Genomic DNA, 12,653 nt, shown 5'->3' with positions numbered 1-12,653 from the left:
TATAGTCACAGACATTATTCTAACAGTTTTAGAAACTTCAGAGTGTTTTCTATCCAAATCTACTAATTATATGCATATCCTAGCTTCTGGGCCTGAGTAGCAGGCAGTTTACTTTGGGTTCGCTTTTCATCCAGACGTCAAAATACTGCCCCCTAGCCCAAAGAAGTTAACCACTTGTGTTCTGGCTCTGGCCCAACCCATTGTTTTCTGGGACCAATCAGAAAGTTTAGAATGTGTTTGTGTTCTAGAAATTGACAGGGAGGAACTCAGATCCAGACTCATTGCAGAGAAGAAACTAACGTCCGTGGGTGTGGCATAGCGTTTGGCCAATGCAAGGCGTTTGGGAAGCCAGGCAAAGATATTGGTACTTTAAGGTTTTGATTTACATTCTGAAAACAATTTGTGATGGCAAGGTCATACTGAGGTTACATGATATCCACTTGAGTTGTTTTTAAAATGTCTGTTTTACTGCCTGGAACTCAAACCAACTGTACAGACTCCTGTCTCTAATGTTAATACACTATATGACTGTAGAGACTCCTGTCTCTATGACTGTACAGACTCCTGTCTCTAATGGTAATACACTATATGACTGTAGAGACTCCTGTCTCTAATGGTAATACACTATATGACTGTAGAGACTCCTGTCTCTAATGGTAATACACTATATGACTGTACAGACTCCTGTCTCTAATGGTAATACACTATATGACTGTAGAGACTCCTGTCTCTAATGGTAATACACTATATGACTGTACAGACTCCTGTCTCTAATGGTAATACACTATATGACTGTAGAGACTCCTGTCTCTATGACTGTAGAGACTCCTGTCTCTTATGGTAATACACTATATGACTGTACATACTCCTGTCTCTAATGGTAATACACTATATCACTGTTCAAATATTTTTTTTATTAGAAAATCATTATTGTTCACCCAATGTATACATTTGTCTTTTTATTTTATTTTATTTATTTCACCTTTATTTAAGGCAAGTTGAGAACAAGTTCTCATTTACAATTGCGACCTGGCCAAGATAAAGCAAAGCAGTTAGACAACATACAAGTTGTACACAGAGTTACACATAGAGTAAAACAAACATACAGTCAATGATACAGTGGAAAAATAAGTCTATATGCAATGTAAGCAAATGAGGTGAGATAAGGGAGGTAAAGGCAAAAAAGGCCATGGTGGCAAAGTAAAGTGGGGGGGGGGGGGGGGAAGTATTTGATTCCCTGCTGATTTTGTACGTTTGCCCACTGATAAAGAAAGGATCAGTCTGTAATTTTAATGGTATGTTTATTTGAACAGTGAGAGACAGAATAACAACAAAAATATCCAGAAAAACGCATGTCAAAAATGTTATAAATTGATTTGCATTTTAATGAGGGAAATAAGTATTGGACCCCCTCTCAATCAGAAAGATTTCTGGCTCCCAGGTGTCTTTTATACAGGTAACGAGCTGAGATTAGGAGCACACTCTTAAAGGGAGTGCTCCTAACCGCAGCTTGTTACCTGTAAAAAAGACACCTGTCCACAGAAGCAATCAATCAATCAGATTCCAAACTCTCCATCATGGCGAAGGCCAAAGAGCTCTCCAAGGATATCAGGGACTAGATTGTAGACCTACACAAGGCTGGAATGGGCTACAAGACCATCGCCAAGCAGCTTGGTGAGAAGGTGACAACATTTGGTGCGATTATTCGCAAATGAAAAAAACACAAAAGAACTGTCAATATCCCTTGGCCTGGGGCTCCATGCAAAATCTCACCTCGGGGAGTTGCAATGATCATGAGAACGGTGAGGAATCAGCCCAGAACTACACAGGAGGATCTTGTCAATGACCTCAAGGCAGCTGGGACCAAAGTCACCAAGAAAACAATTGGTAACACATTACACCGTGAAGGACTTAAATCCTGCAGCGCCCGCAAGGTCCCCCTGCTCAAGAATACATATACATGCCCGTCTGAAGTTTGCCAATGAACATCTTAATGATTCAGAGGACAACTGGTGAAAGTGTTGTGGTCAGATGAGACCAAAATGGAGCTCTTTGGCATCAACTCAACTCGCCGTGTTTGGATGAGGAGGAATGCTGCCTATGACCCCAACAACACCATCTCCACCGTCAAACATGGAGGTGGAAACATTATGCTTTGGGGGTGTTTTTCTGCTAAGGGGACAGGACAACTTCACCGCATCATTTGACGGGGCCATGTACTGTCAAATCTTGGGTGAGAACCTCCTTCCCTCAGCCAGGGTATTGAAAATGGGTCGTGGATGGGCATTCCAGCATGACAATGACCCAAACACACGGCCAAGGCAACAAAGGAGTGGCTCAAGAAGAAGCACATTAAGGTCCTGGAGTGGCCTAGCCAGTCTCCAGACCTTAATCCCATAGAAAATCTGTGGAGGGAGCTGAAGGTTCGAGTTGCCAAACGTCAGCCTCGAAACCTTAATGACTTGGAGAAGATCTGCAAAGAGGAGTGGGACAAAATCCCTCCTGAGATGTGTGCAAACCTGGTGGCCAACTACAAGAAACGTCTGACCTCTGTGATTGCCAACAAGGGTTTTGCCACCAAGTACTAAGTCATGTTTTGCAGAGGGGTCAAATACTTATTTCCCTCATTAAAATGCAAATCCTTTTAACATTTTTGACATGCATTTTTCTGGATTTTGTTGTTGTTATTCTGTCTCTCACTGTTCAAATAAACCTACCATTAAAATTATAGACTGATCATTTCTTTGTAAGTGGGCAAACGTACAAAAATCAGCAGGGGATCAAATACTTTTTTCCCCCACTGTACATACAATATAGCAAGTAAAACACTGGAATGGTAGATTTGTAGTAGCAGATAGTGCAAAATAGAAATAATGGGGTGCAAAGGAGCAAAATAAATCAAATAAATAAATACAGTAGGGGAAGAGGTAGTTGTTTGGGCTAAATTATAGATGGGCTATGTACAGATGCAGTGATCTGTGAGCTGCTCTGACAGCTGGTTCTTAAAGCTAGTGAGGGAGATAAGTGTTTTCAGTTTCAGAGATTTTTGTAGTTCGTTCCAATCATTGGCAGCAGAGAACTGGAAGGAGAGGCGGCCAAAGGAGGAATTGGCTTTGGGGGTGACCAGAGAGATATACCTGCTGGAGCGCGTGCTACAGGTAGGTGCTGCTATGGTGACCAGTGAGCGGAGATAAGGGGGGACTTTACCTAGCAGGGTCTTGTAGATGACCTAGAGCCAGTGGGTTTGGCGACGATTATGACGCGAAGGCCAGCCAACGAGAGCGTACAGGTCGCAGTGGTGGGTAGTATATGGGGCTTTGTTGACAAAACGGATGGCACTGTGATAGGCTGCATCCAGTTTGTTGAGTAGGGTATTGGAGGCCATTTTGAAAATGACATCGCCGAAGTCGAGGATCGGTAGGATGGTAAGTTTTACGAGGGTATGTTTGGCAGCATGAGTGAAGGATGCTTTGTTGCGAAATAGGAAGCCAATTCTAGATTTAACTTTGGATTGGAGATGTTTGATGTGAGTCTGGAAGGAGAGTTTACAGTCTAACCAGACACCTAGGTATTTGTAGTTGTCCACATATTCTAAGTCAGAACCGTACAGAGTAGTGATGCTGGACAGGCGGGCAGGTGCAGGCAGCGATCGGTTGAAGAGTATGCATTTAGTTTTACTTGTATTTAGGAGCAGTTGGAGGCCACGGAAGGAGAGTTGTATGGCATTGAAGCTCGTCTGGAGGGTTGTTAACACAGTGTCCAAAGAAGGGCCAGAAGTATACAGAATGGTGTCGTCTGCGTAGAGGTGGATCAGAGACTCACCAGCAGCAAGAGCGACATCATTGATGTATACAGAGAAAAGACTTGGCCCAAGAATTGAACCCTGTGGTACCCCCATAGAGACTGCCAGAGGTCCTGACAACAGGCCCTCCGATTTGACACACTGAACTGTATCAGAGAAGTAGTTGGTGAACCAGGCGATGCAATCATTTGAGAAACCAAGTCTATTGAGTCTGCCGATGAGGATGTGGTGATTGACAGAGTCGAAAGCTTTGGCCAGGTCAATGAATACGGCAGCACAGTATTGTTTCTTATCGATGGCGGTTACGATATCGTTTAGGACCTTGAGCGTGGCTGAGGTGCACCAATGACCAGCTCTGAAACCAGATTGCATAGCGGAGAAGGTGCGGTGGGATTCGAAATGGTCGGTAATCTGTTTGTTGACTTGGCTTTCGAAGACCTTAGAAAGGCAGGGTAGGATGGATATAGGTCTGTAGCAATTTGGGTCAAGAGTGTCCCCTCCTTTGAAGAGGGGGATGACCGCAGCTGCTTTCCAATCTATGGGAATCTCAGACGACACGAAAGAGAGGTTGAACAGGCTAGTAATAGGGGTTGCAATAATTCCGGCAGATAATTTTAGAAAGAAAGGGTCCAGATTGCCTAGCCCGGATGATTTGTAGGGGTCCAGATTTTGCAGCTCTTTCAGAACATCAGCTGAATGAATTTGGGAGAAGGAGAAATGGGGAAGGCTTGGGTGAGTAGCTGTGGGGGGTGCAGTGCTGTTGACTGCAGTAGGGTTAGCCAGGTGGAAAGCATGGCCAGCCGTAGAAAAATGCTTATTGAAATTCTCAATTATAGTGGGTTTATCGGTGGTGACAGAGTTTCCTTTCCTCAGTGCAGTGGGCAGTTGGGAGGAGGTGTTCTTATTCTCCATGGACTTTACAATGTCCCAGAACTTTTTGAGTTTGAGTTGCAGGAAGCAAATTTCTGCTTGAAAAAGCTAGCCTTGGCTTTTCTAACTGCCTGTGTATATTGGTTTCTAACTTTCCTGAAAAGTTGCATATCACGGGGGCTGTTCGATGCTAATGCAGAATGCCACAGGATGTTTTTGTGTTGGTTAAGGGCAGTCAGGTCTGGGGAGAACCAAGGGCTATATCTGTTTCTGGTTCTACATTTCTTGAATGGGGCATGCTTATTTAAGATGGTGAGGAAGGCATTTAAAAAAAAAAATAACCAGGCATCCTCTACTGACGGGATGAGGTCAATATCCTTCTAGGATACCAGGGCCAGGTCGATTAGAAAGGCTTGCTTGCTGAAATGTTTCAGGGAGCGTTTGACAGTGATGAGTGGAGGTCGTTTGACAGCTGACCCATTACGGATGCAGGCAATGAGGCAGTGATAGCTGAGATCTTGGTTGAAAACAGCAGAGGTGTACTTAGTGGGCAAGTTGGTTAGGATGATATCTATGAGGGTGCCAGTGTTTACGGCTTTGGGGTGGTACCTGGTGGGTTCATTAATAATTTGTGTGAGATTGAGGGCATCAAGCTTGGATTGTAGGATGGCTGGGGTGTTAAGCATGTCCCAGTTTAGGTCACCTAGTACCACGAGCTCTGAAGATAGATGGGGGGGCAATCAGTTCATATATGGTGTCCAGAGCACAGCTGGGGGCCGAGGGTGGTCTATAGCAGGCGGCAACGGTGAGAGACTTGTTTTTAGAGAGATGGATTTTTAAAAGTAGAAGTTCAAATTGTTTGGGTACAGACCTGGATAGTAGGACAGAACTCTGCAGGCTCTCTCTGCAGTAGATTGCAACACCGCCCCTTTGGCCGTTCTATCTTGTCTGAAAACATTGTAGTTAAACTCTGAAATCTTCATCCCTTTGGCGGACTTCCTAAGTCAGGATTCAGACACGGCTAGGACACCCGGGTTGGCAGAGTGTGCTAAAGCAGTGAATAAAACAAACTTAGGGAGGAGGCTTCTAATGTTAACATGCATGAAACCAAGGCTATTACGGTTACAGAAGTCATCAAAAGAGGGCGCCTGGGGAGTAGGAGTGGAGCTAGGCACTGCAGGGCCTGGATTCACCTCTACATCACCAGAGGAAGAGAGAAGGATGAGGATAAGGGTACGGATAAAAGCTATAAGAATTGGTCGTCTGTGACGTCCGGAATAGAGAGAACAAGGAGCAGGTTTCTGGGGGCGATAAAATAGCTTCAAGGTATAATGTACAGACAAAGGTATGGTAGGATGTGAATACAGTGGAGGTAAACCTAGGCATTTAGTGATGATGAGAGAGATATTGTCTCTAGAAACATCATTGAAACCAGAAGATGTCATAGCATGTGTGGGTGGAGGAACTGAGAGGTTGGATAAGGTATAATGAGCAGGGCTAGAGGCTCTACAGTGAAATAAGTCAATAAACACTAACCAGAACAGCAATGGACAAGGCATATTGACATTAAGGAGAGGCATGCTTAGCCGAGTGATCAAAGGGTCCAGTGAGAATTAGATAACTAGCCGAGCCATAGGTAGCAAGCTGGTAGAAGATGGAGGGAGGTCTGTTTTTAGCCACCTCGTGCGTTTCCGTCTGTAGATTCGTGGGGTTCTGTGTGGTAGGGGGGACCAGTCCAATTGGCAAAATAGTTAGTTATAGTGGCCCAAGAAAATTGTCCGATAGACCTATTCAGATAGCAGCCGATAAGACAGCTAACGATTAGCCGGCCGCAGATGGGCGATCAGGTTACGTCGCGACGGAGGGGCCAGTTGGATAACTCCCTCGGGCAGATAACGTCGGTGGTCCAGTCGAGAAGGCCCGATGGGGCTCCGCATCGGCAGTAAAACGGGTCCGGATAGGTGATTGTAGCCCAGGAGAGGCTGATGGAACTCTTCAGCTGGCTAGCTCCGGAATAGCCCAGTAGTGGCTGATGGAACTCTTCAGCTGGCTAGCTCCGGAATAATTTATGTTAACTCCGGGACCGACGTTGCCAATAGTCACTCAGGTAGCAGCTAGCTAACTGCAAGATCCAGGTGGAAATGTCCAGAGCCTGCGGTAGAAAACCGGGGATATGGAAAGAGAATAGGTCCGATATGCTCTGGTCTGAGTCGCGCTGTACAAAAACTGGCGATAGCTTTTCAAGCTAGTGGATAGCTGAGGACCGCTAACCGTGGCTAGCTGAACTCCAACGTTAGCCAGTGAACTGGCTAACCTCTGGCTAGCTTCTGTTGTGGATTTCAGATGAGGTAAATAATACTTTTTTTTTTAAATTGGTGAGGCGGGTTGCAGGAGAGTGTTTTGAGGTTGAGTTTTTAGAAAAAAAAGATGTAAAAAGATATGCAAAGAAAATATATATACATACACACGGGACACGACAAGAGGAGGACAAAGGACGTCTGAACTGATTGACATACAAAAAATAAAAGCATGTAAAAGATGAATGTTTGTGTTTTTCTCCCAACGTTGCAGAGAGACAACGACAGAGAGCACAACGTCAGGCTGGCCATTGGTAACGGTGTGAGAGCAGAGATATGGAGGGAATTCCTGAACCGCTTTGGGAACATCTACGTGAGGGAGTTTTATGCTTCAACTGAGGGCAATGTGGGATTGATCAACTACACCGGGAAGATAGGAGCTATCGGACGAGTCAACTACCTACACCGGGTAAGGACTGACTCCTGAACAGCCCTGTGTCCTGGGCCCGGATTCATAATGCCTCTCAGAGTGATGATCCCTGTTCACGAAACCTTATTCATTATGATCTAAAAGGATAAACTGGATCCTAGATCAGCACTCCTACTCTGAGACACTTTATGACTAAGGGGCCTGAAGATCTGACTCCTAAAAGAACCAGGGTTGGGGACAATTCCATTTAATTTCAGTTACTGAATTGAAATGGAATTGACTCCAACTCTACTGAGATATCATGCTTCCCTCTACATTTATATGACATTTGAATCATTTAGAAGATGCTCTTATCCAGACTCACAGTTAGTACATTTATCTTAAGATAGCTAGACACTTTTATTTGTATTAATTGGTAAAGGTAGTACTTCTTACATTGGACATTTTATCAGGGTTGGGGTCCGAACATCAACTGAAATTCCGTGTCTTTATCACAGTGATGTCATAGAGGTGTCTCTCCTGTCTCTCTTATAGAAGCTGTTTCCTTATGCTCTGATTAAATACGACACAGAGAGAGATGAACCAATCAGAGACTCTACCGGACTGTGTGTAGAAGCTCCTAAAGGTGAGATGCTGTTTCATAGGTGTGTTAGTGTTGGCCTTAATTTAACCAGGGAGGTTATTGTGGACACATTCTGGTGTACAATAACGACCTGAAAATCACACCTATCTCAATGTACATTATGCTATTCATGTGTGGGGGTTTGACCCTTTCCCTAAGGAAGAGACAGGAATGTTGGTGTGGGTATACATTATGGTGTGTGTGTGTGTGTGTGTGCGTTTGTCTTCCTGAAGGTGAGACAGGACTGTTGGTGTCCAAGATCACAGACATCGCTCCTTTTGTTGGATACGCTAACAGCCAGCAGACAGAGAAGAAGAGACTGAGAGACGTGATTCAGAAAGGAGATCTGTACTTTAACAGTGGAGACCTGCTGAAGATAGGCCAGGACAACTTTATTTACTTTCAGGATCGAGTCGGAGATACATTCAGGTACATGTCCTGACCTACAGTATGGCATTACAAATATATGGAACCATATTATATTATATTTAGTGGAGTTGTATTGACCCCTACAGGTAGAAGGTATAGAACATATTATATTATATTATATTTAGTTGAGTTGTATTGACCCCTACAGGTAGAAGGGAGAGAACATATTATATTGAGTTGAGTTGTATTGACCCCTACAGGTGGAGGGAGAGAACATATTATATTATATTAGTTGAGTTGTATTGACCCCTACAGGTGGAAGGGAGAGAACATATTATATTTAGTTGAGTTGTATTGACCCCTACAGGTGGAGGGAGAGAACATATTATATTTAGTTGAGTTGTATTGACCCCTACAGGTAGAAGGGAGAGAACATATTATGTTTAGTTGAGTTGTATTGACCCCTACAGGTGGAAGGGAGAGAACATATTATATTATATTTAGTTGAGTTGTATTGACCCTACAGGTAGAAGGGAGAGAACATATTATATTATATTTAGTGGAGTTGTATTGACCCCTACAGGTGGAAGGGAGAGAATGTGGCCACAACTGAAGTAGCTGACATCCTCACCCTGATAGACTTTGTCCAAGAGGCAAATGTCTACGGTGTTCAAGTACCAGGTAAATCTAACCCTAACCTTAATCCAAGTACCAGGTAAATCTAACCCTAACCTTAATCCAAGAACCAGGTAAATCTAACCCTATCCTTAATCCAAGTACCAGGTAAATCTAACCTTAATCCAAGTACCAAGTAAATCTAACCCTAACCTTAATCCAAGTACCAGGTAAATCTAACCCTAACCTTAATCCAAGTACCAGGTAAATCTAACCCTAACCTTAATCCAAGTACCAGGTAAATCTAACCCTAACCTTAATCCAAGTACCAGGTAAATCTAACCCTAACCTTAATGCAAGTACCAGGTAAATCTAACCCTAACCTTAATCCAAGTACCAGGTAAATCTAACCCTAACCTTAATCCAAGTACCAGATCAATCTAACCCTAACCTTAATCCAAGTAGAAGTTAAATCTAACCCTAACCTTAATCCAAGTACCAGGTAAATCTAACCCTAACCTTAATCCAAGTACCAGGTAAATCTAACTCTAACCTTAATCCAAGTACCAGGTAAATCTAACCCTAACCTTAATCCATGTACCAGGTAAATCTAACCCTAACCTTAATCCAAGTAGCAGGGAACCCTAACCTTTACCTTAAAATCAAATTAACATAGTACAGAAATCCCCATAATAATCTGTCAGTTTAAACTAGAGATATCTTGCATTGGCGTCTCAATCCACCACATCCGCCGATGTCGCACTTCTGCATCTGCAGTGAAAGGTGACTGAGCTAGAGCGATGTTTGTCAGACCAATAGGACAAGCACTTCAGAACAAACTTGTTATTCAATGTGTTTGTATGGGCTAATAGCAGTAAGGACAAATTCACTTTTACATCAAATCAGTTTTTTCTATCTTTTTTTTTTTATACTTCAAGGGGTCTTAAAATTCAAAATCAAATATTGAAATTATCCTTGGTATGACCTTCTTAAAACAATTCCATATAGCTTAGTAGAACGCCCCCCCCCCCCCCCCCCCATCCATTAGACAGGGCTTAGACTGCAGAGGGTTTTACAGGGTAAGCAGTCCATTCACTCTGACATAATAAACCAATAGGTCCCAATCATAAGAATACAAAAACACAACCATCACTATAAGCATTTCCCAATTGAAATGTACAACTATTGCTTCCCATTGCAAACATCTTTTTCACATTCAACACACAAAGTAACCAGCGTTGCAAAATACATTTTGAAATCCATGTTATTCAATTATTGCACCCACACTGCTCGCACGCGCCAGTGAGCGTCTGCGTTGCCAAGGGCTAAAATAGAACTCCTTTCTATTGTGTTAAAATAGAAGTCCTTTCTATTGGTGACGCAGATCACGCTGCAAGTCTTGCCTCTCCCATCTCCTCATTGGTTTATAGAAGCAGGTACCCATCTCCTCATTGGTTATACCCACGTGGGTGATTGAAAGACGAACTGTGTTGCCGGTTGTGGTAATACTATGAAAGTTTAGATGCCAATCACCATATAAGTTCAAAGATGAAAAATCCTGGAAGGAGGAGAGATGACTAGGAATGATTCAGTTGACCGTTTTATGTGTGGATTAATTGTCGGAGTGGAGGACCTCGTGCATTTCAGGTGAAATAACAACTCAATGTTCATATCCCAGGACAAATTCGCTAGCAACAGCAAGCTAGCTAAATAAGACAAATTAGCTAACAATTGCAGGCAAACTAGCTAAATTGCCATACATGTTTAATGTTTTTCGACCTGTCCCCAAATTAATGTCATTGGTTCAGAGTTTGTTTTGATATTTTAACATGCGTGTCGTGATCGCTTTTGGTGTAGGGGGACAAAATGAATTTATGCACGATAGCGCACGATGGCGCATGCGCAGCCGGTTTGGGTTCCATGTCACAGTATGATGCGTTCTGGTTGTTTAGTTGTTGGAATGAGGGATTGTTGTGTTCTGTCTCCAAGGCAACGAGGGGAGGATAGGAATGGCTGCCGTCACGGTGAAGGGGGGAGAACAGTTTGACGGCAACAAAACATTCAGCCATGTAGCCAGCTACCTACCGGTGTATGCACGGCCCCGCTTCATACGCATCCAGGTAACTATTCAAAAGTCTTCCTTCCTTATATTACATCTATACTATCCAGGCTGTATCACATCCGGCTGTGATTGGGAGTCCCATAGGGCGACGCACAATTGGCCCAGTGTCGTCCGGGTTTGGCCGGGGGTAGGCCCTCATTGTAAAAAATAATTTGTTCTTAACTGACTTGCCTCGTTAAATAAATCTTAAATGTAAAAATAAAACCAATCTATAATGCTAAATTCATTGTTTTTGTAATGTTCTATTCTCCCTGACAGATCTCTCCCTGGAGATGAATAGTGAATAGTCCACTGAGCTAAAAGCCTGTGTGTGTTTACATGTCTCTCTACGCCCCCTCTCTCTTCTGTCTCTCTTCTGTCTCTCTTCTTTCTCTCTTCTGTCTCTCTTCTGTCTCTCTTCTGTCTCTCTTCTGTCTCTCTCTGTCTGTCTCTCCACCCCCATCCAGAATGCGGTGGAGGTGACGGGGACCTTCAAGCAGATGAAGGTGAGGTTAGTGGAGGAAGGTTTCGACCCGGCCAGCATCACAGACCCTCTGTACATCCTACAGGAGAGAAAGCAGAGTTACACACCAATGACTGGCCAGATCTACAGCTCCATAGTGGCAGGCATCATCAAGCTGTGAACAGATCTGTGGTGATACTACTCCTGGGTCCTATTCATTAGGGCATGCAATGGAAAACGTTTCAAAAATGTTTTGCAACGGAAAACAAAAATGAGCATTACTTAGTCCCTCCCTGTTTTAGTCCACGCCAGCCCTAATTCTTCACCTGCGGGATCGTCTGAGACCAGCCACCCGGACAGCTAATGAAACTTGGGAGTATTTCTGTCTGTAATAAAGCCCTTTTGTGGGGAAAAACTAATTCTGATTGGCTGGGCCTGGCTCCCAAGTGGGTGGGCCTATGCCCTCCTATGCCCACCCATGGCTGCGCTCCTGCCCAGTCATGTGAAATCCATAGATTAGGGCCTAATGAATTTATTTCAATTGACTGATTTCCTCATAAGAATTGTAACTCAATAAAATCATTGAAATTGTTGCATGTTGTGTTTCAATTTTTGTGTTTATATTAGTGAACCTTTGTGGAAACAGTGCCACTCTTCGTCCCAGCGACTGTAATAGTTCTTGTTTAAACAGAGGAGAGGAGTATCCGTCAGCGTGGTAAAACATTTTCTATAAAAACTCTTCACCCAAAAAAACTATCATAATAATTTCAGAAGCACAGTAACTACTCTCGTTACTGCCAGAACACTGCATTTCCTGTCCAGCCTGTTTTAGTCAGTAATAACTGTTACCTGGTATCCAGTCCAGCCTGTTTTAGTCAGTAATAACTGTTACCAGGTATCCAGTCCAGCCTGTTTTAGTCAGTAATAACTGTTACCTGGTATCCAGTCCAGCCTGTTTTAGTCAGTAATAACTGTTACCTGGTATCCAGTCCAGCCTGTTTTAGTCAGTAATAACTGTTACCAGGTATCCAGTCCAGCCTGTTTTAGTCAGTAATAACTGTTACCAGGTATCCAGTCCAGCCTG

The 12,653-nt window shown here is 43.5% G+C and overlaps 1 protein-coding gene across 1 annotated transcript in view; it reads left to right on the top strand.

The window, feature by feature from the left end:
* Positions 1-12,162, top strand: part of s27a2 (Very long-chain acyl-CoA synthetase) — a 37,184-nt gene extending 25,022 nt beyond the window's left edge. The window contains 6 exon segments of the mRNA NM_001141797.1: positions 7,244-7,438; positions 7,934-8,024; positions 8,255-8,450; positions 8,974-9,071; positions 10,995-11,125; positions 11,574-12,162. Coding sequence (NP_001135269.1) covers positions 7,244-7,438; positions 7,934-8,024; positions 8,255-8,450; positions 8,974-9,071; positions 10,995-11,125; positions 11,574-11,750 — 888 coding nt within the window. The 3' untranslated portion in view covers positions 11,751-12,162.
* The last annotated feature ends 491 nt before the right edge of the window (positions 12,163-12,653 follow it).

The sequence above is a fragment of the Salmo salar genome, chromosome 26 (assembly GCF_965601325.2).
Source record: "Salmo salar chromosome 26, fSalSal1, whole genome shotgun sequence".
Taxonomy (NCBI): domain Eukaryota; kingdom Metazoa; phylum Chordata; class Actinopteri; order Salmoniformes; family Salmonidae; genus Salmo; species Salmo salar.
This window is presented reverse-complemented; position numbering and strand designations above follow the sequence as displayed.